Consider the following 27646-nt stretch of genomic DNA (forward strand, 5'->3'; position numbering starts at 1 on the left):
AACAAAAATCTTAGTGACAATGGCAGGGAACCCGATTATTTTTCCCTTTAAAAAAATTGTGATGTATATATGTGTTGTGTAATAGTTTCCTCCAAGACTGAAACATTCCACCCGACAAGGAAGCTTATTAATAAAGGAACTGGACACCTCAAATAACTTCAGGAAATCCTTGAAATTGACCAGATTCACTGGGTCTCTCCTTCCCCACATAAACAGAGAAAGGTGCTAAGAGTTACTCAGACAAGACAGCAGCATGGAGGAAGCAGGCAGCAGCTGAACTGCCTAGAAAGGACACTCTCCAACCTGCTGCTCTGCCTGTAGGCTGTGAAGGTGCTGCAGGTTACAGCCTTTAAGAACATCATGCATTCTGAGGTGGGCTTTGGTGATACAACTGTCTTTGACTCATTTCTGAGCTCATAAATAACCCTTCACCCATATTCCTGTAAGTAGCTCCAGTAAAAAGCATTGGTTCACCAAGTTGCACTGTGCTGGTATCCATACTTTGGGTCTGTCTTGGGCTCACTATCTAAGGTGAGTAGGGCACACGTGTGTGTGTGTGTGTGTGTGTGTGTGTGTGTGTGTGTGTGTGTGTGTGCGCGCGCGCGCGCGCGCGTGCGTCTGTCTGTCTGTCTGTCTGTCTGTGTTGCATCTCCTTGGGAAAAGTAGGTCTCATGACAATTTGGCTTTCTGTACAAGCAAGTTCCATATCTGCCGATTCAACCAACAGAGAAATAATTGAACAGGTACACATTTTTCCTTGTCACTAGACTCTAAACAATATATGGTGCAAGCATTTCTGTGGTGTTAGGCATTACATATCATCTAGAGATTGTTTAAAGTATATAGAAAGATGCACTCAGGTTACATGCAAATAGTGTCCCATTTTATATAAGTAACTCAAATTTCTATAGACTTTTATGTTTGCCCCCAATGCTGTGGTGGCATTTTAGAAACCAAACAATAATTGTAATTTATATACAAGAAAATGCATCCATTTCTAAGCATTTTGAAAACTTCAAACACCTGTCATGGAGCACTAGCTCAGTTGGGGGACAGGTCCTTGAGACTGGGGTTTTTTGGAGCATTGGTGAACACACAGTACCAAAACTCCAACTTCAGTCGCCTCTGTTTGTCAACACCTTATCTCTGTTCACCAACATTCCAAAAACCCCCAAACCCAAAGACCTATTCCCCAACTGAGCTAGTAATCTGTGGCAACCACCCATAGTACGTTGGTAGTTGCCCACAGAGTGACCGTGTTCTAATTCTAAGATCTTGTCGATGTGTCATCTTGTGAAAGAGATGCAGAAATGTGGGGTAGACCAGATGGCCATCCCAGGAAGCAGCACCATCAGTCCAGAAGGTTATGGTTTCAATTTCAAAGGATTGATCCTAAGCTTTGAAATCAAGTAAAGATCTCCTGACAAATTTCCAAAATGCCTGAGGTCAGTGACTCCCCACTTCCATTTTTCACCTCTCTTTTGTGGAAATATCAATTACTGCTGTCTTAGTCAGGGTTTTTATTACTGTGACCAAACACCATGAGCAAAGCAACTTCAGGAGGAAAGGACTTGTGTGGCTTATACTGCCACATCACTGCTCATCATCAGAGGAAGTCAGGACACCAGAAGGCAGAATCGAACGTAGAGGGCAGAGATGGAAGCTGCTACGGTCTTACTCGTCATGGCTTTCTCATCCTGCTTAGAGCCCAGGACCACTATCCCATAGTTGGCACCACTCACAATCAGCTGGGCTCTCCCCCATCAATCACCAGTAAGAGAATGCCTAACAGGCTTGTGTACAGCCAGATCTTATAGAAGTGTTTTCTCAACTAAGGTCCCTCCTCTCAGATGACTCTTTTTTGTGTCAAGTTGACATAAAAACCAGGCAGCACAGTTACTAATCAATGGCTGTCATACCTAGGTATTTGGGGAGCAGAATTTGTCTTCCAGCTTCACAGGCCCACAGACGGAGGGAAATGCTGTCGCAGGACAAGTCATTCCCAGAATTCTGCCCATACTGGCTGCAGTGAGTTGGATAGGAACAGGCGAGACTTTTGTGTTATTGCTGGACTCTCACGCCCAACTCGGGAAGGGGGGTCGCCGTGAGAGACCACTCGAGGCACAACACACTGATGCAAAAGCAAAGGTTTATTGTTATTGCTGACGCGTCAGGGTCCCTCAGCCCTCAGGAGGTGAAGGACCCCGAGTAGCTGTTACAGACTAGTTTTTAAGGGCAAAAACCGCAAAGCATGTGGGGTTCCTTATCAAGCTTAAACCATATGAACATTGGCAGTGGGAGACTTCTTGTGGGGACTTGGGTGTGGGTCCCTAGGGTGGTTACTAGAAACCATATGGGACTTCTGATATAGGGAGCTCACATGTAGCTATTCTGGGAACTAGGGTGAAACTCTGAAGCTAGTAGTAACGAGAACTGGGAGAAGCCTCTGGGCAGGGCAAGCAAGCGTCTTACATTTTATAATTTTACAATTTCTCATTATCACTGCAGTGGTGTACAGAAGAAGGCTTAGGAGTGGAGCCATCAGGCACCTCCTGTTGATTTCAGCTCCCCCACCCAAGATGGAAAAGATATGCATAGTTGGTTTGGAGAGTCCCGAAAACTGGACACAGCACACCTCTGGGGTACAGTGACCCAAAATGCAGGCAGAACTCTTGTTAAAAATCACTCTCTTCAGAGAGACCTTACCACTCATCTTCTCTAAATAAAGGACCTTTGAAGACCAGGAGGTCCTGGCAGGAGATCCAGCAGGGACAGCCTCACCTCTGAACTTCCTCAAAGTCCTGGCAAGAACTCTACTGTCTTCCCATTCCATCACCACCACTTTGGTACATGTTGTAAAGTTTGCAGTTTTCATTCTACTTATCTGGGAGGGCAAATTTAATAGCACCCCCTCCCCCATCTTTCTCCTGAGACACATTGCTTTACAGTTGAGTTTAAGCACCAGGCTCAGCTGGTATGTCCAGAATTAAGATTTGGCTTTGTTGCTTTAGCTTAGCATGCCCTTTCCTGTGAAGTTCATCTTAAAAATTCTCCCATATGAGGGGGACTCTAGCAGAAACTCATAGTAGCAGGGGCCATAGAGACTAAAAAGGACATCCTCTAACTAGACAAATCTCCTAGTACAGGGAGGGGAACACCAACTCACCACAAAAACGTCAACCTAAAACTCACCCTGCCTACAAGATGTGCAGGGATAAAAATAGAGCAGATAGAGCAGAGATTGAGGGAATGTCCAACCAATGCCTGGCCCAACCCAAGACCCACCCCATGAGAGAGCCAACCTCTGACACTATTAACAATGCTCTGCTGCGCTTGCAGACAGGCGCCTAGCAAAGCTGTTCTCTGAGGAGCTCCACCCAGGGGTGCTTTAAACCAGATACTGAGACTCACAGCCAAACATTGGGTGATGCATAGGGAATGTTGTGGAAAAGTGGGAGAAAGGAGAAAAGGACCTGCAAGAGACAGGAGTTCCTCAAGGAGACTAACAGAACCGGGTTTGCTGAGATTGAAGCATCACTCAAGGACCTTGCATGGCCTGGACCTAGGTTGCCCCTACATAGATGTAGCTGATGACAAGCTCAGGCTTCATGTGGGCCCTGTAGTAAGGGGAATGGGGGATATCTCTGACAAAGACTCTGTTGCCAGCTTTTTATCACTTCCCCCTGGTGGGACTGCCTTGCCAGGCCACAGGGGAAGAGGACACACTCAGTCCTTTTCTGAGGAATAGGAGAGGAGGATGGAGGAGAGGGAGGGAGGGTGGGACCGGGAAGTGAGGAGGGATGGGGCTATGATTAGGATGTAAAGTGCCAGGGGACATGTGATTGGAAGGAGCCTGCTGGAAAAAAACTTTTGGTGATGTTAAGCATCAACTTCTAGTCTCATCCTTCCTGGGCCCCTCAGGTTCTTTAGCATTGTAGGGACTTGCTGATCCTCGTGGGCTTAGCTACTAGGATCTGGATTCTACTCACATAAAGTGACAACTTCACTGATTCTCCTCGTTAGCCAGGACTTTGTTCTATCTCCATGTTTAGCTTACACTTTCTGAGACACTCTGGTGGAGATGTTTGCTAAGCAATTTTGCATTTGACCAAGATTAAATGGAGGGTGCTTAATGGATTAGAGCCTGTGGTAAACTGTAACACAGTATAATGTGTTGGCTCTGTTTCTTAACAATTAGAGTTTACTATACAACCCAGCTATCCTACGCAAGAAGAAAAAAAGGTTAAAGGGAAATAAGAGTAAACTTTGCAGTGTCCCTAGGTGTCTCTGGTCTGCACACTGGTCCAGCCTGTACGCTGGCCATCTCCCCATCCACGTGCACGCCTGCTGTGAACCTGCAGCCTCCTCCCTTCCTCTCCGCCTGTGTCTCTTTCGTGCAAGTGGGTCTCCTCCCAGGCCCCCTCCTCCCATCCATGTCTGATTAGAGACACAATCGCCTGGCTGGAGTCTCTGGTCCATTTCCTGCATTCTGGAAGCAGGATGGTTCCAGTCTTCAACAGTGTCCATCTCAGTAGGGTATCAGTGGTGTTTCCAAGCAGCAGAGCCTGAGGCAAGACTTGCCTAGACTGCCTTTACCTGGGATACTGTCTACAATCCTTCCATAATAATGAGCAACTCAAACAAATGTCACAGGACTTTCACCTAGAAACATCTTAGACAAACAAACTGCCCTCTGGTGTACCTAGAAATCAGAAAGTTGGTTTCCTCTTTTTTTCAGTATTCTTTTTCTTTCTTTATTTATTTAATTTATTCAGATTACAACTCAATTGTTATCCCATTACTTGTGTCCTCCTGTTCTTCCCTCCCTCTTTCACCCTATTCCCCTCCCCTAGGTCTATGACCAAAGGGGACCCCCTCCTCCACTATATGGCCATAGGCGATCAAGTCTCATCTTGGTAGCCTGCTTATTCTTTCTTTGAGTGCCACCAGGCCTCCCCACCAAGGGGAGGTGGTCAAATATGGGGCACCAGAGTGAAAGTTGGTTTCCTCTTGCATCATACTAAAATCCAGGCTAGCACAGCACTACTCTGAACCATGTAAATAAGAGCTTTGTGGGTACTTCAAGAATATTTACAAAGGCACCAATTATATTTTATAATGGTTATATTCATTTAGTCTTAGGGTCCATAATCTTTGCACACAATTCCAACCTAAAGCCACCTAAAGTGGAGAACCCGCCCCATGTGTTTCAGTTTTCTGAAACATAAATATTTGTCCACCCACACAGGACATGGAGCTGGGTGAGTCTCAGCAGTCTTTATTTACAACGGCTTCAACTAAAGAATATTTGAGTGTCCACACCATGGAAAACAAATGAACGCATTTGGGTATTTTCATACTATACAGCACTGTTTCACGATGGGAAGACAAAAAAACATGTTCTACACAGAGAAACACTACTGCGAGCACAAGCACAATGCGCTCATCACAGATAGCAGCGTCTACACAACCTAGAGAAGCTTACCTCCACTGTCTGAACGGACCAGTGGCTGCTGTGGTGGGTGTGGGCATCTTTGCAGAGTTTGTGTTCAACCTTCTGTAGCTTATCCTCCTGATGACTTATGGCCACTCTACATACAAAATTGTCACCATATCCAAAGAGCTAAATTCTCAAGCCATTGTACTATCAGCCCTATTCAGCATCTCTTAGTTCCATGGACATTACATGCACCTGCCATGCTGGTATGCCCTGAGCTGTCTGTAATACCAGATGAAGTGGGTTCTTAGATGATGAGACACCTCAAACTCTCTTTTGGATCTGAGTTACTATAACACATCTGGAAATCAAGTTGTAAATAGTATTTTCATAACATAAATTACCATAAATCCAGTATGTTGGTATTGGAAATGCACTTCACCCAGCATCTCTATACTAGGAATACATGTGCAAAGAAATGAGTTATGCCAAGGAATCAGTGTCTTCTAAACACATTAGGACTCATACACTTATAAATTTAAGACAATGACAGTACATACAAGACCTAGAGAAGTTCAAACAAGACAAAATGGCAGCACTAAAAAAGGAAAGTGAACATAAAGTCCTACCCCTAACCAAGGAGCTATTGGCAAGTGATACCTTCTTTTGAAAAAGGAAAATGAGTTTTCTCCAGTAGAGTGTGACTGGGTACATCAACTACACAACAGGGCAGGCCTCATGCTCAGGAGTTGGCCAACACAAAACAGACACCATGGTGTTTTGTTTGTTTGTTTGGTTGGTTGGTTGGACTTACTGTGCTTTTTTCTTGTTTGTGTTGATTTCTGTTTGGGTTTATGTGTGTATGTGAGGGGAGCACGGTGGGGAGCAAGAAGCTGGGAAGGTTAACAAGATGAGGAGGCCCAGGAGTAGAAGTTGGAAGAGAGAAGACATACTGGTCAAAATATATTGCATGAAAAATGTTCGTAGGTTGTTTGCTTGTTTTTTGTTTTTTTAAGAAATGAGTCAAACACAGCAAGGAGTATTCAGAGCACATAGGCACAACTCACAAATCCGTCCATCAGCAGTGGAAAGGACTCATTTTGGTAGATCCAAAGTAGAAGAGACCATCTTCTCATTAACTGTGGCTTAAGCTAAACAGAAAACAAGACTAAGTCAGCCACCCTGCTCTGGAGCACAGTCCTTTGCCACACAGCCTCAAGGCAAGGTGAGGCGCTGATGAGCAGATGTGCGTCTTGAGCTCCTGAAGGAGAAATAAACATGTTTTTTGTTTAGATCACAAGTGGGGGATGAGAAAAAGACTTGTGAGAGAGCAAGTGATGTTTATCTTTTATGAAGTCAAACCACCGTGAGGGGGAAACTGGTTGTTAACCAGCTGAAAAACATCTTGAACAAATTCTGAGAGGAGATATAAATGTGACCCAAAAACAGGAGGCAGGGCCTTTGGAGACTTGGGATAGTTTTGGCTGTTCATCACTCCACTTTGAGATGCTCCTAGAGAGGACCGCTCAAGGGAAGGCTTCAGGGCTCCTGGCTCCTGCTGAGGTTCCAGGTTCTGGTTGCTCCAGGTTCCAGCAGAAGAAATCCTGCTGATTACACCAGAAGAATTGTTCCTTGCAACTGATATCCTTACAGTTTCATTATTGTATTCTTTAATCTTCTTTTCCTATTGTTTAGGTTAGTCAGCTTATAAGTGAGGTACTCTCGGTTAATAAGCTCATAATGGAATATATTTGCTAAGAAAATTGAGACTACAAGTTCCCCTCATAATTATTCAACAAACTACACATGCTTCAAGAGTCCTGTATATTTCACCTTTGTCGTGTTTACGAATAGACCAAAAGAGGATGCAGCAAATGTCAGTTTGAGAATGATTTAGTACATGTTATTTTTGTCAGTAGAAATAAAATCCAACAAACGGGAGTTAAAGACAAGCCTTTTAGGACAGCATGATCCAGAGTACCGACAGCAGCAAGTGTTGGCGACTCTTTGGAGCAACAGGGCAGCTCCTCTACAGCTGGGAGGGAAGGGGACCAGCCTGGCCACTTAGGAAGGCCATCTACAGGCCACTCAGAGCTAGTGCAGCCTTTCCTCCCAGTCCCTCCATCAGCTGTGCTCTCCAGCATTGACCCAAAGGATTTAAACTCACAGCACATGAAGGCGCTTGTGTTACTAACGGCTCTACTTACGGGGTCACTGGATGCCCTCTAACAGACGAGTGAGTGAGAACAATCTAGACAATGGAACAGTACTTGGCACGAATAAAGGAAAGAAATGAACTAAAATGATCCTCTGTCCCTTGAATTGTTAACCCCGGGATTTCCACCAGATGCAAAATCGATGACTGCAGTAGCCAAGCCTCTGAGTACAGAAGCAGAACACCAGGAGAGGGTGGCTAAGACTCTGGAGTAATTACTAAAGTGTCTTAAAAAGAAACGCCCCTGCATAAGTCTTACTCCAGTAAGACTAATGAATGCACTGCCCAGAGGCAACAGTATCCCAACACAGCACAAAGCTCACAAGCCTAACGTGCTGCCCACTGTAGAAAAGTATGTGGGGGGTGGTCAGAGGGCTAGGGGTAAAGGAGCTTGGCACCAAGCCTGACAACCTGCATTTGGTCCCTGGGACTCAAATGGAGAAATGAGAAAAACAATTCCCACCGAGTTGTCCTCTGTCACATGAGTCCTATCATACACACACACACACACACACACACACACACACACACGTATGCATACACACACTCTCACTCATACACATATGCATGCACACACGTGTGCACAGAGAAAATAACAAAATAATTTTTTTAAAAATACATGACATACAGCTGTGAAGAGTTTGTGATGCCCAATATCAGTGATCTATAAACATGAAGTGATGCATTCATGTATTTACTGACTACACTTTTCTCATCTTAAAGCCTATTCTTTCTTTCTTTCTTTCTTCCTTTCTTCTTCTTTTTTTTTTCCTGGCAGAGTGGGGAACAGTTCCAGACAGGATTTCTCTGTGTAGCCTGGCTGTCCTGGACTTGCTTTGTAGACCAGGCTGGCCTCGAACCCACAGAGATCTGCCTGCCTCTGCCTCCCAAGTGCTGGGATTAAAGGTGTGCACCACCACGCCCAGCAGAATCTATTCCTTCTTTTAGAAGATGACTACCATCAAAAGCTATGCCTTAGCATGCCATAACATGTAATTTATTATGATGCCATATCATGTAATTTATTATCATGCTCTAACATGTAATGCTTTATCATGACATTACATATAACGCATCCAGAGTCTGCCACACTTCCCGAGAAGAAAAGGTCATGTGAACAGGCTGACCACCCATCACAGCAAGATCTCCTGATAACACACTTCTCAGAACAAACTCCTTGTTGGGTGCCATGCCATATAAAAACCTCCAGCAGCAGGCAGGACCCCGCTGTGGTGGGGATGGGTGGTTGCAGGCCACTGTTGGGTCTTACAGCACAAAGACATTGACTCTGTGTGTGGGTAATGTTGGGGTTAAAATAATTAATCTTTAATTTTCATTTATATGAGAAAACTCATATAAGCTTGTAAGTCTAAAACCCCACCACATCCACTTTTAGGATGCATTTTTAAGGCCTGGAGAAGTAATGCTATCACTCCAGCTAGGACATTTTTTGAGGGCACTGAAAAGAAGGCCTGGAACTGCAGTAGCCTGACACAGTTGGGCTCATTTTCACTATGAGCATCTGACAGAAAGTTGAGAACAGAAAGTTGGCCACGGTTGGGGACTCATGGCCCCCAATGTCACCTCAGTAGAGAAAATGACAGATGAGGCTCCATGGGCTCTCAGTTGCCTTCTCCTGCACTAATCACAGGACATCCACAGGAGTCAGGATCAGCAGGCAGCCGGCCAGTGACACATTCTCTGCCACAGCACAGCTCATAGCCAGCCAACAGGCCTCAAGGAGAAAAGCCTGAGGAAAGAGAGAAAGGGCTCATGGGAAACCACTCCACCACCTGAGAGCATGTGGATGTAGCCCTTGTGCTTTGTCTTTGTCATCATGAGGCACCAGTGGGAAAACACTCTGTTAATCATTGATGGTGTGCAAATGCATTGTGGTCCAGCATACAGAGGGAGAGGTCTGAGCTCCGTGCTAAATGCACCCTATGCAAACCCCCTTATTGCCAGTATATTACCTTATGAGAATTTTTTCTCATCACTTAATTTGTTTTCAAAGGTAACAGGGCTGTAAACTGAGTGGCTTATTGCACAGACAGCTCCGTGAGCGGCAGCATCAGAGGGATGTTGTACACAGAAGAAGGGACCACACGTCCTTGTCCTCACTATAGGAAGGATTTCCGCTTCCCTTAGGCAAATCGCCATCAACAGCCTCTGATCCCTCACATTCCCCCATCTTTCTAGGTCTTTATAATTCTCCAAAGCTACAGGGTACAGTTTCACTTTACTCATGGCCACGTTTGAAGACATTTGTGTTTAATACTGACAAATGTCCCTAATGAGAAAGACACACTGGTTCCAACCTCTATGGAAGAAACATCACACAGAAAACACACCCACCACACTGTGGTGATATTGGGTGGGCCCTGCGGAGAAACTGCACGTGCTCTCACACTGAGGTGAAGCCCTCTCAGTGGGCAGCATTTCCGCAGTTCTCTGTGGCCATGTATCAGCCAGGGGGCTCCAGCATCCCCACCAAGCATTGTGAGCTCACATTCACTGCTCCCCAGATGAATCCTGCACGGCTGTGTAGCAGGCAGCTTGCACCACCATAGGATGCTTCCTACGGACCCACACCCACCTTTCCATCAGTCTTCTAAGCACATTTCTCTTCTCCCTACATCTCCCCACAGAAGGCAGCATGCCCCGTTTTCCTCCACAGCTCAAAAGGCTTCTGGGAGTCCATCCACCATGCTCTTTGTTCTTCCCACCTCTGGGACAAAATACCAAGCAAGGCAGCTGGAGATGGAGCTGAGCGCCAGACCTCCTGTTGCTGCCACCCAGGCGCCAATGACAGAGACCAGACGAAGGAGTGGGTTAACATTGCGGGGACACCCTGGCACACAGCCTGTCTCCATACCCAGACCTGACAGGGCAGGGATAAGGGCAGGCGGCCCTTCTGGGACTCAGTCTCATGCTCAGCCACATCTCTGAGACTCTGTGCTCCTCGCGCTCTTCTCTGTGCTTGGCAAATCTGGTTCAGGAAGATCATGGAACACTGAGTCTAGTCGGCATCTGCCAGCATGAAGCCTGTGTTCCTCTGGTTACCATGCAGGCCACTGAGGCCACCAAGACTCCCCATTATCCATGCACGAGGCTATTGATGATATGCACCTGCAGATTCCTTTGCACTCTGTGGATGCAAAGGTCTGGGTTTAAAAGTGGTCCCCCATGAGCTGCCCCCTCAATGGGAGAAAGGATTTATTGGCGGCTTCTGGCTCCAGAGGTTGCACTCCATGGCCATCTGCTAGGCGCCAACACAGCCTGAAGGTCCTCGCTAGGTGCTGGTGGTCCCTTCTTAGACTTCCCCAGCTCCAGAACAGCTCCTTGCTGTTGGCCCGAGTCCCTCTGCTACAGTTCCAGAGTGTTCTTTAGCCTGCCTGCTTCAGCCTCTCTCTCTACGTGTACCTCGGGGCTGAAGTGAGGCACCCCCGCAGAGACCTCTCGGCACGCTTGTTTGAGTGAGCACAGGGTGAGCAGCGAGGGTTACTGATGATGAGCTGCTCACGGTGTCTAGGCTTACGGCCTGGATGAAAGTGAGGGAGTGTCTCAAAGAGAGAACGCATCGTGTGTTGAGCCTGGCATCTCCCAGGCCAATTCTGGACAAAGCTTCCAGCCGATCACCAGGCGCTATGTCCACATCTCCTCACAGCAGCTCCCAAGTCGTTGGCCCTGTACCCCATCCCTCAAGCATTTCACCTCGCCTCACCCTGCCACAACCAGAGGGGACCCGTATGATAGGCTTAAAGCGGCTGTCAGAAGGTATAATTACCATACTGGCATGGCTGTGGAGTAGGTATCTCGCTGCAGCACAAAAGCAGTGCAAAACAGAGTCTGTTGGTTTTGTTATTTTCTTCAATTTTTGGAAATGACTTTAAGTTAGTTTTCATGTGTGGCCTTGAAGGAGTGTGAAGTCAGAGCTGAGGCTCCTGGCAAAGCTGAGCCGGGAACTTTTCCTGGACTGCTCTCTGCTCGGTCTGTGCACAGCTGGAAATCGCTGCTTCATTGTCTATATACAGCCAGGTGTGTTATTCCTGGTGCTCAGTTGTCCGTTGTTTGTTTTATTTTTCCTTGAATATGAGGATCATTTTTAATATTTTCTAAGGTAAACAGGGTTCCCGTAAACAGTCCTTTTATATCACCTCGGTGGTGCTGGGACACAGTCTCAGCACTGGGGTCATTAGCTCAACGGATAGCAATGCTGTGTAAGATTTCTGCTGGCTATTGCTAATAGCTAACCACAGCCTCTGTAGAACGCTTAGAGTACTTTCCACAACGCCAACTTGATCAGATTAGATCCATCTTTCTTACAGTCTCTCTCTCTCCCTCCCCCCGCCCCCGCCCGCATCCCCTCCACCAAAGAATTGGCAAGCCTAGAATTTGCACAAAATTGGAAGAACAAACAGCGCAGGGCATTATCCTCAGTGCAAGTTGCCATGGTCACCAGCAGCAGCAGCAACCATAGACCTGGCAGTCAGTGACTTCCAGCCCCAGTTTCCCCGTCCTACTCTTCCCTTCTACTGCTGAGCCCACTGCCTCAGCCACATACAGGGCTCCACAGCCTCAGTGAAACTGCCTGCACGGGCCCTGGCTCCCCTTGCAGCAGCTGGACCACAGGGCTTCCCAGCCTGGTGGCTGCTGACCCACCTCTGTCTGATCCCTTAGCTCTGCCTTCTCTAGCTCTGGCAAGGTGGCAGGAGGTCAGTTCCTCCTGCGAACTCTTTCATCCCCCATGGGCCTGCTCACCCCAGAAAAGAGAGGTGTGTTACAGAAAATGACCTCTGCTCTCAGCTGCAGGGGGCCAGGGGGAAGACAACCTGTGAAACCCTGGTACCCCAAGAGATCACCCACACAGAGCGGGCGGGCTGCCTCGTCTGTCTGCCAGAAAGCTGTGACCAGCTATCTCCGTGATTAGCTTCGGATGGGGAGCAGTTTGTTTTTGTTTTGTTTTTTTCTTTTTCTTTTCTTTTTTTTTTTCTTTAGCTTAAATTGAACAAATTCATTTATGAAGGTACCAACAAGATATCCTATAGACACCTTGGGCTGTGCTCTTAAGGTTCTCAAATAAAGAGACCAGCTAATGCCTAACATTGTAGGCAATAAAGCCCACAAGGCCTCAGCCCTAGACAAAGAGCAACAGGCAACTGAAGAATGGTGAGAGTAGGACAGATTAGTCTTCCCCAGGGAAGAGCACGCCAACCGGCTCGCCAGTGCCAACGGCGGCCCTGGAAACGTACATACAGTAACATCATATGGATCGAGCAGGTTGTACTTATGTCTTTAGAAACAACATATATTATTAATTATATGATATATGTCAACGTATCAACTAAGAAAAAGAGGCCATAAGTTTGAAAACAAGCAGGAAGGAGAAGGAAGGGAGATATAATCACACTATAATCTCAGGAAAAAAATTTAATTAAAAATATAGATAAGAGACAGAGCTACAAGCCACAGGAAACCTGGGGCCATTCGTCCCAGCGCTCCTGCCTCAGACTCTGCCAACTGTAACTGCCATCTGTCTGAGCGTCCGTGTGTATCTGCCCCCACCAAATTAAGATTTGTCTGCGCCCCTGTTTCATGCCCACTGTCTGCCTTGGGTAAGGCATCTTGGCGATCAGAAGGGCACTCTGGCAGCCACTGTTCCCTGCGGCTCTAGCTAACCAGAGACTAGTCCCTCTCAGCTACCCTCTCCATGGAGTCGGATCACCCTTCTCCTCTTGTCTGTTAAGCGAGCCTCTCCCTATGGTAGGGAGTTCATCTGGTGGTTTGCTGATGTACAGAAATGACACTAAAATGACAGGTGTCACTTTAGAGATTCAAGGTACAGAAGGCAGTGTTTTGGGTCTTGCTTGGATCCCGCGTTGTGGCCAGTGATCCCAATGGGTCTTTTTAAAGATGGGATTCCAGATTTTCCCGCATGAAGTTTGATTTTTGCTGTAGGCTTTCTGTACACACTAATTAAGGTTTTCGGTTACAGTCAACAGAAACGGAGACCCGCTACACTCACAACAGAACCTCAGCAGCAGAGTGGTGTCAGGTGGCACAGAGAATCAACGCCAAGCCTGGCAAAATGGCTCAGAGCGAGCCTGAGTCACTAGAACCCAGAAGACAAGGAACAGACCACAGCAGCCCAGGAAAAACACTTAGAAGATGCTTCTGCCCCTGTAGTCTGATATAGCCCCCAACCCAATGGTGTACCGCGTGTGGCCCATCGTCTCATGCCCAAGGCTAGCACCAGGTTGATGAGGCTCAGGTCATAGGTTGGCCAGGGAGCAAATCATGGCCTTTGGAGGACAGAGAAAGAAGCCTTACAGCGACAGGTCCTTGACCTGCGGCTTCTCAGCATTTAGACCTATGAGAAATACACATCTGTTTTTTTTTTTTTTTAAATAAATGTCTCAGCCTCGGGTCGTCTGTTATAGCAACACCCTGGACGCTAGATGAACCATGTGACAAAGGTCTGCTGGCTAATGAGGGGGAAAGCCTGTCCAGTTTACCCATGTGGTCCCTGGAGAGAGGAGCCAGCTGTTCACCTGACAGTTTGTCTTTTTTACTTATGGGAACACACACACACATATATATATCGTGAAGATTTTCTTTCTATTGCCATATTCTTGACTTGTAAGTTCTCTTTCTCTTTTCTAACTGTCCGTCTTTTATTATTCCCTCTATGTTGTTTCCTCTGTTTCTAAGAGTATTAACTGTGTTTTTCTAAGGTTTTTAACGTTTTATTTTATTAATAGTTGTGTGTGTGTGTGTGTGAGAGAGAGAGAGAGAGAGAGAGAGAGAGAGAGAGAGAGAGAGAGGACGCATCTGCCACAGCATACATTTGACAAAGGACAGTTTCCGTTAATTGCCTCTCTCCTTCCATTTTATGGGCCCGAGGAATCAAACTCAAGATGTCAAGCTTTACGTGGAGCACTCTCAGCCACTGTGCCACGTTGCCGGCACCAATTCCCATTCCTAATCTCTATGATAAACACCGTTACCAAAAGCAAGGTGGAAAGGAAAAGGTTTATTTCAGCTTACCCGGCTCAGGTCACACTCCATCACAGAGGAAAGTCAGGGCAGGAAACTGGAGGCAGGAGCTGATGCAGAGGCCATGGAGGGGTGCTGCTTACTGGCTTCCTCCTCATGGCTTGCTCAGTTTGCTTTCTTACACAACTCAGGACCTCCAACCATGTTTGGCACCGCCCACAGTGAGCCGGTAGGGCCTCCTGCCATGGTTGGCACCGCCCACAGTAAGCCGGAAGGGCCTCCTGCTAAGGTTCCTACAGTGAGCTGGAAGTACCTCCTGCCATGGTTGGCGCCGCCCACAGTGAGACGGAAGCGCCTCCTGCCACCATTGGCACCGCCCACAGTGAGACGGAAGCGCCTCCTACCATGGTTGGCACCGCCCACAGTGAGACGGAAGCACCTCCTACCAGGTTGGCACCGCCCACAGTGAGACGGAAGCACCTCCTACCAGGTTGGCACCGCCCACAGTGAGACGGAAGCACCTCCTACCACGGTTGGCACCGCCCACAGTGAGACGGAAGCACCTCCTACCACGGTTGGCACCGCCCACAGTGAGACGGAAGCGCCTCCTACCATGGTTGGCACCGCCCACAGTGAGATGGAAGTACCTCCTACCACGGTTGGCTCCGCCCACAGTGAGATGGAAGGACCGCCTACCATGGTTGGCTCCGCCCACAGTGAGCCGAAAGGACCTCCTGCCATGGTTGGCACCGCCCACAGTGAGATGGAAGCACCTCCTGCCACGGTTGGCTCCGCCCACAGTGAGCCAGACCCTTTCACATTAATCATTAATCTAGGAAAGGCCCCAGGGATTTGAGGACAGGCCAATCTAAAGGAGTTAATTCCTAATTGACATTTTCTCTTCCAAGATGATTCTAAAAAGCTAAGCAACACAATTGGCCCCTTGCCAGCTCAACATACAACTACATCACCCTTAAGCCATAACCTTTCTTTTTATTTATCCCCACAAGCTTATGTAAATAACACAATATAAAACATAGTGTAACTTTAAAACTCTCACAGGCTTTAAATTTTCAACACTGTTAAAATCCAAGCTCTCTTTAAAAAAAAAAAGTCAACTACTATAAAATCAAAAATAAATTAAACAGGGCTAGAGAAACAGTTCAAAAGTTAAGAGCAGTGGCTGTTCTTGCAGAGGACCCAGGTTCAGTTCCCAGAACCCACATGGCAGCTCGCAGCCATTATCTGTAAGTCCAGGCCCAGGCATCCATGCTCCGCTAGCCTCTGCAGACAGTGTATGTGTGTGGGTTCCGAAACGCTTGGGACGTCTCCACCTCTCTGACTCTGCCATACACAGCTTCCCTTGCAGGGCCAGGCCAGCCCTGCTCCACACCTTCTGCAGTTCTTGATGGACTCCCATGGTCCTAGCACCACCAGTGTGCTGGGGTCTCCATAGGCTGCACCCTCATGAAACGGCTTCCTGGTCTCTCTTCAGGGACTCCCACTTCTTCACATGGGCCAAGCCTCAGCTGCTCCCTGTTAGCTCTTCAGTCCTGGGTTTTTCACTGCTCCCTTGTCAGCGGCCTCTCCTGGTCTCTCCATGTGCCAGGCCTCAGCTGCTCTCTGTGACCTCTTCAGTCCTACAGTTTTCATGCTACTAAAACCAGCACCATGTGGAAGGCTCCTTGCACAGCGTCAGATGCAGCCTTGGCCATCTCTGGGCTGATCCTAAGGACAGACTTCTAGATAGACTTTACTTTATGCTGGTCTCTTCTTAATCACGTTGGACTTTTCAGCCACACATGGCTAGACACCACAGATTATTTTGTGAGGTAAGAACTTCCATATCACTGCTCATCATTGAAGGAACATCATCATCATCATCATCATCATCATCATCATCATCATCAGAACAAGAACTCAAACAGGGTAGGAACCTGGAGGCAGGAGCTGAGGCAGAGGCTACAGAGGAATGCTGCTTGCTGGATTATTCAGCCTGCTTGCTTGCTTTTTCTTTTCTTTTCTTTCTTCCTTCCTTTCTTTTTTCTTCCTTCCTTTCTTTTTTCTTCCTTCCTTTCTTTTTTCTTCCTTCCTTTCTTTTTTCTTCCTTCCTTTCTTTTTCAACATAATACTTTTATTATTTGTAACAGTCATACCATGCAGGCCCCATCACACTCAGTTCCCAGACTTCTCTCCCCCACAAAAAAGAAGAAAGACAAAGTCCAGTTTGTGCAGCCTATATACTCACTAGAACATGGTCAAACTCCCGGTGGCCAGCCCCTTAAAGAAAAACTGAGACCTTCCCCAACCACACCCCCAACAAAAGCCATCAGTTGTGGAGAGCTACACTTCAGCACCCTTTACACAGGAGAAATGCCTCAGCAGTTAAAAGCACTAGCTGGTCTTCCAGAGGTCCTGAGTTCAAGTCCCAACAACCACACAGGGTCTCACAGCTATCTATAGTGAAATCTGATGCCCTCTTCTGTCATACAGGCACACATGCATGCAAATAGAGGATTCAAATACATAAATAAATTTTTTAAACTGTTCTCTTTGGTGGCTTTCTGTCTAGGCTGTTACTCTTTTGAGGGGATGGGAGACACCACAGATTCTTAATTCACATGAACTCTTTGAGAAACTCTCAAATTCCCCTGAACCTTCACACACATGAGGTCTCCGTTGCTGGCACTGATCTCAGCTTTCATACCTCCCAAACTCCCACAGAGGAGCCCCTTAAGCTCTGAGTACTCAAGGTCTCTTCCAGCTCAAAGTTCCAAACATTTCCACAATCCTCCCAAAAATATAGTCACAGAAATGGTCCACTTTCTGGTACCATTTCTTCTCTAGTTTGGCTCTCTATTGCTGTGATAAAACATTGACCAAAGGCAACCTGGGAGGAAAAGGTTTATTTCAGCTTATAACTCTTGGGTCACACTCCTTCACAAGGGAAGTCAGGGCAGGAACTAAAGACAGGACCCGGAGGCAGGGCATGGAGGCAGAACCCAGAGACAGGGCATGGAGGCAGGACCCGGAGAGGGCATGGAGGCAGGACCCAGAGACAGGACATGGAGACAGGACCCGGAGGCAGGGCATGGAAGCAGGACCTGGAGGCAAGGCATGGAGGTAGGACCCAGAGGCAGGAACTAAAGATAGGACCCGGAGGCAGGAACTGAAGGCATCAATAACTAATCAATGAAATGCCCCACAAACATACCCACAGGCCGATAGTATTAATTCCTTAGCTGAAATTTGTTCTTCCTACATGACTCTAGCTTGTATAAAGTTGACATTTTAAAGAAATTAACCACCACATCATGCAACTAATTGCCTTAGAGTTAGCATTAAACACTTGTTTGTTATCTCACAGTCCTGAAGGCAGGAAGCCTGCCACACTCATCAGGGGAAGGCTGTGTGTGTCAGCTTGCCAAGGCTACACCAGGAAGTACTGGGTAAGTCCACTCCAACTCTGTCTGTGTTGCTAGTGGTTTCAGCTCTGCAGGACTGAAATCCCAGCTCCTTGCTGGCTGTTAGCTGAGGCCCCCAGTCCCAGTGTACACCTATCAACAACTTGGGAAGTGGCCCTTTCCCTATCCCAGAACTTCTGTAGAGTCAGGAGCAATCTCTGTTTTCAAAGAGCTCCGAGTTTGGACTCATCCAAATGGTGTCCCTTCGATGGACTCAAAATCAACTGATCCTGAACTATAATTACATCTTCAAAATCTGCTTTGCCTTGCAATATGGCACAACCACAGCTGTCCTGCCTCACCCAAGTCCATCCCAGAGATCAGGCAGAGACGTCCCAGGGAACCACAGCAGAACTCTGTCTGCTACACTATAAAGCCAGCTATCATCTGACCCCCAACTGTCTAGTCCTGTTGTAATGACGTTGGGTCTCCAGAGCAAATATCTTGTGTGGTGGCTTAAACAGCAGGCAGTTCTGGGAGTCTTGGGTCAAAAGTATTGGCCAACTCAGTTCCTGCTAAAGCGCTACTCTTGTTCTCCGGATGCTTCCTTATCCTCTATGTTAAACCTTCTGTGGCAGAGAGAGCATCTCTCTAATCTCCTGTAATAAAAGTGTTGAAGCCATCCATGAGGGTGGAGCCTCTAATGGGCTAATTCATTGCCTCTCAAAGGCCCTCCAACCACGACCATATGGCGACATGGGCCCGATGTATGAGTCCCGGGCACAGACAGTCACAGCAGGGCCAGCCCTGCCTGGCCTCTTCCGACCCTGATCTCCCAGCATTGAGTATTCCCTCGTCTGTGGCTCACATGTTCCTGCCTCCATCCAGCCTGTCCACTCTGTCCTCTCCCTCCAGAAGCCCTTGCGGCTCCCCTGTGAGTAGCACTCACTGGGCTTCCATTTGTTTGCAGTTTCTCCGGAGAGCTTTTCTGGTACTTCATGAAGACTGCTGGTAACCGTCCATTTCCCGTCTGCCAGGTGTAGCGCATTCCTGTAATCCTAGTACTTAGGAGGGCCGGGCTGGAGGATCAGTGTTCAAGGCCAGAGTGGAAGGAAAGAAAGAAGGCATGGCTGGGAGAGAGGAAGAGGTGAGCGGAGGGAAATCTAGGATGCCAGAAAAGGAGTGAGATGGTGTGCTGGGGCATGGTGGTGCACACCTTTAATCCCAGCACTCAGGAGGCAGAGGCAGGTGGATTGCTCCGAGGCCAGCCTGATCTACAAAGCGTGTCCAGGACAGCCAAGGCTACACAGAGAAACCCTGTCTCAAAACAAAACAAAACAAAACAAAACAAAAATAGGAGTGAGAGGGCTTAGCCAGTAAAGGCACCTGCCAGCCTGAATTCGACTCCCAGAACCCACATGGTGTAAACAGAACCCACTTCTCCAAGTTGTCTCCGCACACACAGACGCGCGCGCATGCATGTTCGCATGTGTGTTTCCATGTCTTCTATCATATAGGTGTCACAGAACAGGTGCGGAGGTCAAACGACAACCCCTGGCATCAATCCTTGCCTTCCACCTTGTATATATATCAAGCCGCCTGGCCTGCAACTGTCCAGGAAGCTGGGATAGCAGACACGTGCTTCTTGTGCCCAGATTCACATAGATTCTGGGAATCCAGACTAGGGTTCTCTCGCTCACGACAAGCGCCAAGCACCTCCTCCGGCTTCCTAACAATCCAATGCAGGCCGCTGTGTCTGCCATGAAGTAGACAGGCAAGGAGCAGGCTGGACTCTGCCCTCCTGTAGGGCAGAGGTTAGCAGAGGGAGGGTACCGTCCCTCCAGCAGGATGGGTGAGGGAAACAAGCTGAAAAGAGATAGCAAGGGGAAGGCTGGTCTTTGGAAGGGCTTTTGCACTAAGAGAGAGAAGGGGGAAAAAGGCAACACTGGAGGGGGTGGAGGTGTAGGGAAATGCCTGTGTAGAGCAGAAGGGCACACTGTGTACTGGGGGGCTGAGGATGGCTGACAGTGGGAGCCTAGTTGGAGAGGTGGGCGGGACAGGGCAGCCGCCCAGCAAGTCCCAACAGTTCCACGGCCGGCCTGTCACCGAGAGGCAAGGTGTATCTGGCATGTCAGGGAGATGAGCAGAGCCACAGAAGCGGCAGTCTCCAGGAGGCCTGCGCTTCCACGCCCAGCGCTGTGGCCTCCCTGGCGCTCCCAGCTTCTGCTCAGCGTCTGAAACTGGCAGAGGTGGCCAGGTAGGTAGGGGGCATGGGCGGCAGCATGGCGTCTGTGGCAGTGAGGCTAAGCCAAAAGGAGATACTTCTGCTCACAAGAGAGATCAAGGATCCAACCTATACCTCCCAAGCAAATAACTCAAAGACGCAAAAGGCCCAGTCGATTCGTTAAATTAACTTTTGAGCTTAAACAAAGGAAAGTATATAGCAGAGAGGAGATTCCAAAGGATGATTGCCTGTAATGTCTGGGTTTATAATGACCAACAGCCTCTCCACTGCTCCCTCAGACGCTGACTGCGAGAGCCCTCCAAACTGTAATTTTATGGTTTTGCTTCCCCCCCCACAAAAAGATAGAAGTTCTTCTATCTTTCAAAGATAAGCAAGGTTCTTCCGCAATACTTTCCTAAGCATACAAAATCAAAGGCAATTAAAAAAAAAAAGCTTTTTCCAGATAAAATATCAGTTAAAAACCAAAAATGATTGCCTGATTCAGGTCTAAGTCAGTCCACATCCACTGCTAACTTCAGAGGAGCAGAAGGTTAGAACCACCCACATACAGTATGCTGCTTATAATTTAATTTTTATTGAGGTTAAATATCATTAACAAATCATAATTTAATTTTTATTGAGGTTAAATATCATTAACAAATCATAAACACATATACCCGCTCCCAGAATACAGTGAGAGAGCTGTTAGAACCCCCTGAACATACAGGCAAATGACAATTTCAAACTCCCGTTCAATGACATAGACACTTTTTTTATTTTATTTTATTTTATTTTATTTTATTTTTTGTCCTTTAGGAAATCAAATTGACCACAAAGTGTCTGCAGTTGCAGGTGAGTCGTTTCCAGTCATGGAGGGTAAATTTTTATTTCTCGTGTGGCCAGGTGGAATAACTCAGCTCTCCCCCTCGGACATTCCCCAAAGCAGAATGTAAGTTTCTGGGCTCAGCTCTGGGACAGAGGGGTGGCACTGGAGATGTCATTCAGGAGCACGGTGGTGTAAGAAGGGTCTGAACCTACGCAGGGGGCACCAACATGCGGGTGGGCACCAATCACCGTGAGCATCTGTTTTAGCTTCGTTTCTGTTATTGTGACAAATGCCCCGGACAGAAAGCAACTTAGAGAAGAGAAGGTTTATTCGGCTCACTGTTCCGGGTTTCGTCTGTTATTGCAGGGTAGTCAAGGCAGGAGCATAAAGCAGCTGGGCACACCCAGAGGCTAAACACACGGAACCTTGCTTGCCCTCACCCTACCTAGGGAATGGTGTCACCTGCAGTGGACTGAGCCCTCCTACACCAGCTAATAATACAGAAATCATTTCTCACTAACACTCTCTACCCAGCACAGCGTTGGCACTGCAGGAGTCAGGCCCTGATCCCCAAGGACCCCACTGGAGGTAGTAGAATGCAAGGTGCAAAACAACAACAACAACAAACAAACAAACAAAAAACCCAACTCAACAGGGTCTGGGAGGCACAGCAGGGGGCCCTGGTGGGTGTGGGCGTTCTGTCCCCAGCACCAAAAACCACAACACAATACCACTCAAAAAGTGACACTTGGCCACAGCTTGTATTTAAAATGCATATGCCTGGTAATCAGAAAATGCTGCTTTTAATTGATCTAAAACATTTTTTTTCTATTGTTGTTATGTTTCATTCCAAGCCCCGGGGAGCAGCCAGCCTTCCCAGACTCTAAGCTGGGATGATTTCACTCCTCCCCTCCGGGGACACCCTGAGGATGTCTCGGAGGGTCTTACACTGGGAGTTAGGTTAAGAGGCTGAAAACTAGAGGGAGCTGGGGCAAGCCCCTAACAAAGTTTCCATCAAATTCCCAACCAAATGAAAGCACCTTGCAAAGCATTGTAATTGAGAGAGGGTTGGTGGTGGTGGTGGTGGTGGTGGTGGTGGTGGTGGTGGTGGTGGTTTGTTGTTGTTGTTGTTGTTTTTACCACACCCGTGCCAGTGCTCACACTCAGGAGTTTGCAGCATGCGAGGGCCACACAGAAGCAAAAGCAAGAAAAGAGACTCAGACTGGGTCCGTGGCTGAAGGAGCATTTGAAACATTTATTTTTGTTTAGATTTTGCTTAGCATATCTGCACGTGCACAGGTGCGCATGTACGGATGTAAAGACCAATTTTCTCCTTTTACCATGTGGGTCTCAAGGACTGAACTAAATTGGCCAAACCTGGCTGCAAGCCCCCTACCTCACAGAGCCAGAAGGGACGCTGCTCACCCCCAGCCCAGGACCCTCACACAGCGTCAGATTTACTGTCGGACACCTCCTTTTGGAAGTCCCCTTAGGACCTATGAATAATTAATTACGTGTCTCCTCCCTACCACACCTGAGCCAAAGTCCCTGCCAGAGAGAGGAGTAAATTTCCAAACCTACCAGGAGAGACGCAGCCTAGAAAAAGCTAAGATGCCAGTCCCAATGCAATGGATACCAAAAATTTATTTTGAAAACATGGTATGAGAAAACAAATGCTTCCAAATGGAGGGACGGATGAAACTTAAACAATGTCTCATCTATTTTTTAAACGGTGCCCAGCAGCTACCGTATTAAATTAAGCTTGTTAATTATTTAGTCTGCCATGAGGGTGTCTGAAGCCTGCCTTTGTTCCTTCAAAACTGCATCCTGAGGCTAGCAACGGACAGCACAGTGCTGCTGCGTGTGCAGTTGGGATGCTTAGAGCCATGAGCTCCCTCAGTAGCGAGGTGTGTGTGTGTGTCTCCCCTCTGCCTGGAGGCTGGAGTTCAGGGAACCTTCTAGATATTGTGACTGTAAGCCATTCCTTTAGGGCATGTCCCCACCGTAGCACACCTGGCCTTTGGCATATACTTGCCTTGTGACAAGTGTGCAGCTGAGTATACAAAAGTGAGCGAACAAGGCAACCGCCCAGGCTAAAAAGAAGGCTGGAGGCACGTCTATGTCCCACCTCAAGTAATCAAACCATCCTAGTGCCTGCAAGTAGAGACCTAGGATCTGTCATTTGTGCATGAGTGAGACACACATGACCCCCATGGTAAGGCTAGTCTCAAAGAGAGGGTTGTGAGAATTCCACTGGTATCCCCCAGGGCCACGTCACAGGATCAAGCACAACCAGGAAGAAGCAGACCAACAACTCAAGAAGACACCCAGAGCAGAGGCGGCAGTGCTGGTGGTTCCTGGGGCAGCACAAGCCCCAAGCTCTGAGAAAAGCCAGCAGCACATGGAAGGCATAGTAATGGTGCGCCATTGGAGATGGCTAGGTCTTTTTTTTTTGTTTTTCTTAAGATTTATTTGTTATGTATACAGTGTTCTGCCTGCATGTACACCTGAAGACCAGAAGAGGGCATCAGATCTCATTATAGATGGTTGTGAGCCACCATGTGGTTGCTAGGAATTGAACTCAGGACCTTTGGAAGAGCAGCCAGTGCTCTTAATCTCTGAGCCATCTCTCCAGCCCGAGTGCTAGGTCTTCACCAGCTCCTTTACAAGCTGGATCTCAGCTCCAAGGTGAGCAGCTGAGTCACCGCAGCCATCTCTGCTGATAGCCAGCTTGGCTGTAGGAATGAAGAGTGGCTACTTGCTAAGGACGCATCTTCAGCAGGACAGAAGGCTGGGCACCGGTGACCAGATCTGCTTATGCCCCAGGGCATTGCGCATGTACCAAAGGAACCTGTGCCCCACCGTCTTCCCAGCACTGAGTGCCCACTCGGGTCTGCTAACTCTGACCCTGCTGCTGATGTGTTGGGGCAATGATCAATATGGCTAATGAACGTGTAGCTACAAGGAAGGTCCGATGCAGAGCGGCTTCCGACACCAGCTCTTCCACTCACTAATCAGCAATGGCCACCACAGTGATGCAAGCCTTGGCTCCCTCTCCTTCCTCCCCCACCCCCCACCTCGCCCTGTCAGAAGAAGATCTGGCTGGGTTGGTTCAGATGGCGTACGCAGCCCCCAGTACGCACAGTTACGCTTTCTCGTTACCTGGTTCCAATTTTCACATATTCTGAACTAAGAGCTCAGAACGAGGTGCCATACGGATTCTGAAGCATGCCACAGACAGGAGACTTTCCCCCCAAGAGTTGTGGAAGAGATTTAGAGGAGGGACAGGAACAAATGTGGGAATGCGGCCCTGGAGGCGGCTTCCGGGGTGTTCTGAGCATCGAGTTTCCCTGAGTTCAGGAGAGAGCATGCTCCAACGTCTACCATTGTGCAGTGTGCCCCAAGCACAGCGGAAATGCTAGTAGAGTAAGAAGCGTGGAGGAAGTGGTAATTCCCATGATGCAGAGCGAGATCACACGTCCGGTGTCTGCGCCATAAGTCCCTGTTTCTATCCATCTCTGAAAATCTTCAGGGCTGGGGACACTGAGCTGGGAACAGGAAGTAGTTACATTTCAAAAGGCAACATTCAGCATGTCTATGACCACGTGACAATTTGGTGTGAAAAGCCAGGGTCAGGAAGGACCACAGACATAGGAGGAAGCCTTAGACTGCGCCTGCTTCCATACTCTGTACCCCAAGAGCTTAGACCCAGCCCAGGTCCCAGGAAAGTTCCTAGACACCCATGCAGACCGTGCCTCTGAGGTCTGAAGTGCTCTGGGCCTGCAACCGGTTACCATCAACCCATCAGTATATTCGCAGCAGAGACCAGATAGAGAGGCCCTAGAAGGCTCAGCGGGTGCATCACCCTCACCAGGATGGCACGAGTGCGGTCAGTCTGTATAACAGGACTTAGCAGTGGCTTCTAGCATGGAAGGGAGCCTCAGCAGCTGCAGGCCTGCATGCCTCCTGGGACCATACTGAGGGTACATTGGGTACCAAGTGGCTAACACAGACTCAGTGCCCAGCAACATCATTTGAGTGAGGGGCAGAGGATTTAGGAAAGGGACCAAACAGTGCTAATTAGCTTTAAGACCTCACCCGCAAACTTCTCCTACACCACCTTATCCCGAGGGATGTGGGCCCCAGTTTGGGGCCACCAACTGAATCCTGCCAGAACTTGATTCTCACTCCTGCTCCGTGGGCTGGCTGTGAGTCTTTGGACAAGTAAGTGACCCTGGCTGCTGGTGCCTTAGCTGTAAAATGGGAAAGATCACATCCGTGGCGTCAGATGTACACCGAGCCCTGAAATGAGTAGATGAAGGCATGTTGCCTCAAACCTTGAGGACGTAGCACAAAGGCCTGAAAGACAAGATCTGTTATTGCTCTGGGGGCCAGCTGGGAACAAGTCATTTCTCTGTTCGCAGCTACACCCGTCCACGCACACGCAGGGCATCAAGACCACCGTCTGTCACCCTCGCTCTCTCTCCACCCCCTGATGGTTCCCAGCAAGACCATCCCAGCTCTTTGCAAATCACGACCCCAGGTTATCAGAAGTTTGTCCCTGGTGCCACCAGGCTCCCCTCAGACAGCAGGGCAGTCCTGCTCTTGAGAGCTCTCCAGCGCCTGCCAGTAAGCGAGTAGGTCCTGGGGCTTCACGAAGTGGCAGGCCACAATTTTCTGAAAGCGGCACACGGAGAAGTGCAAGCCACCGGGGAAGAAGGTCTGTTTGGTGTCGAGTTCCTGGGGCCTGATCTTCAGCTTGGCCAGGCAGAGCCCCACAAACACATCCTCCAGCTTGATGAACGGAACGCTCTCTGAGACGTTGTACACTTGGATCGCCACGTCACTGGAGAGGACATAGCCTGTCCCAGAGCAGAACGGAGGGTACCTGTCCCAGGGGTACTCAAACTTGCTCACAAACCACTTGTTGAACTTCTGCCTGATGGGAAAGTCATGGGGCTTTATGTAGCCCGTGAAGAGCCCGGTCGTCTTGTTTTTCTTCAGCAGCAGTTCGGTCAGATAGCCAACATTCACAAACATGTCTGAGTCTGTCTTCATCACGAAAGCTGCCTGGGGACAAAAGTGGTACACCCACTCCATGCCCATCATGGTCTTCAGGGTCAGGTTGAAGTAGACGTCCTTAAAGTCCTTTTGGATGATGTCGCGGTGCTCCTCGCTCTCCCTCACGGTGGCGTCCATCTCGTCGGCGCTGTCCGAGGTCCCCAGAAGGAAGAGGGTCCTCACCGGCTGCCCCCGCGCTGTGGTTTCTCTACCCCACGTCTTGCGGATGGCCATGCGGGCTGCCAGCTGCTTGTGGGACGAGGTCACCAGCAGCACAAGGAAAGGTGGCTTCTGCTTGCAGTCTACGTCCGGAAGCTGAAGGAACTTCCCATGACTCTTCTTGAAAACGAACGGCAGTTCTTTGAAAGACTCCATACTGAAGTACAAGCAAAGCGCGCCAATCACCAGAACGGAAGCATAAACCAGCCTGGTCTTCATGTAGACCATCTGGAAGAACAAAGAGAGGTGGCCAAGCATGAGAGGGCAGAGGGGAGAACAGAGCACACTCAAACACATAAACTAAAAACTTCTAAAGTTTACAACACAAAGGATAAATAAGTGCTTAAGGAAATAGAGTGGGCAATCAGTGAGAATATTGCACATTACACGTGTGAACTTTAAAAATATATATATGAGTTGATGTGCCAGGTAGGTAAAATAGATGAAGAGAACCAGTTTAGAAGACTCCAGAATCTTTCAGCACACAGAAATGGAGGCTGCACCTCAATAGCAGAGCACACAGGCCTGCCTGACACACTGGCTCCTGGTACCGCTGAGCACTGGGGTTCTAGACACTGGCCCCGGCTCTGGGGACAGCCAGGCCTTCACTGGTGGAGCATTTGGACTCCTTGTCCATCAGTGTATGGAGCCAGCTCTCCTCACAATCCTCTGATGATACCATAACAAAGAACGACACAATGCGGTGCAGCTAGGCAGCCTGCAGGGCGGGAAGCCGTGCGCTCCAGGTGTAGACACGGGACTATCCGCTGACTTCTCGGTGCTAATTAAGCAAGCTCACCAAGCAGTTTTTAAGAATTTGGGCTCTTCGTTCCAGAATAAAAAATATTGCTTCCTTTTCAAATTGTAGATGTAGTGGCATTAAGAAATCAGCAACACAGGACATTTTGTATAGTAAAATCTACCCGTGTCAATGCCAAGCCTCTGAAGGTGCTGTTGGTCAGTGTTCCAGGGCTTGGACATCCTCCACTGACCCTTCACTGCCCTTGGTGGAAACTCACTACAAAACCTTTGCTTGTGTTCTTGACATGTTTAATATTTGAATCCCTTGCTCTTAAGGGCCCCTCCCCCCAGGCTAGGGCTGTGATAATGTAACAGGTCTTATAAACGCTTGTGTTTATAAGAATGCCATCAATGGTAATTCCCTGGATTAGTCAGCTACCAAAACCACTGAGCCTTCCATAGAATACATTACTTAAGTGGTATTAATAAGCATGAAACACAGGATCTGGGAGAAACCGTTAAA

The 27646-nt window shown here is 48.3% G+C and overlaps 1 protein-coding gene and 1 long non-coding RNA gene across 13 annotated transcripts in view; both read right to left on the reverse strand.

Moving 5' to 3' along the window:
- The window catches only part of LOC311608998, a 43827-nt gene extending 28696 nt beyond the window's left edge, over positions 1 to 15131 (reverse strand). The window contains exons 1-2 of the long non-coding RNA XR_014783221.1: positions 15088 to 15131; positions 14700 to 14926 (exon numbers count right to left, since the gene is read on the reverse strand). This is a non-coding gene — a long non-coding RNA (uncharacterized lncRNA). The remainder of the gene's footprint in view (positions 1 to 14699; positions 14927 to 15087) is intronic.
- Positions 15132 to 21044: 5913 nt separating this feature from the next.
- Positions 21045 to 27646, reverse strand: part of B3GALT5 (beta-1,3-galactosyltransferase 5) — an 80208-nt gene continuing 73606 nt past the window's right edge. For all 12 annotated transcript variants that reach the window (XM_084800442.1, XM_084800441.1, XM_084800434.1 and 9 more), the window contains one exon: positions 21045 to 26610. In XM_084800442.1, coding sequence (XP_084656568.1) covers positions 25684 to 26610 — 927 coding nt within the window. In that variant the 3' untranslated portion in view covers positions 21045 to 25683. The remainder of the gene's footprint in view (positions 26611 to 27646) is intronic.

The sequence above is a fragment of the Acomys minous genome, assembly GCF_964271855.1.
Source record: "Acomys minous genome assembly, chromosome: 11".
Lineage (NCBI taxonomy): Eukaryota > Metazoa > Chordata > Mammalia > Rodentia > Muridae > Acomys > Acomys minous.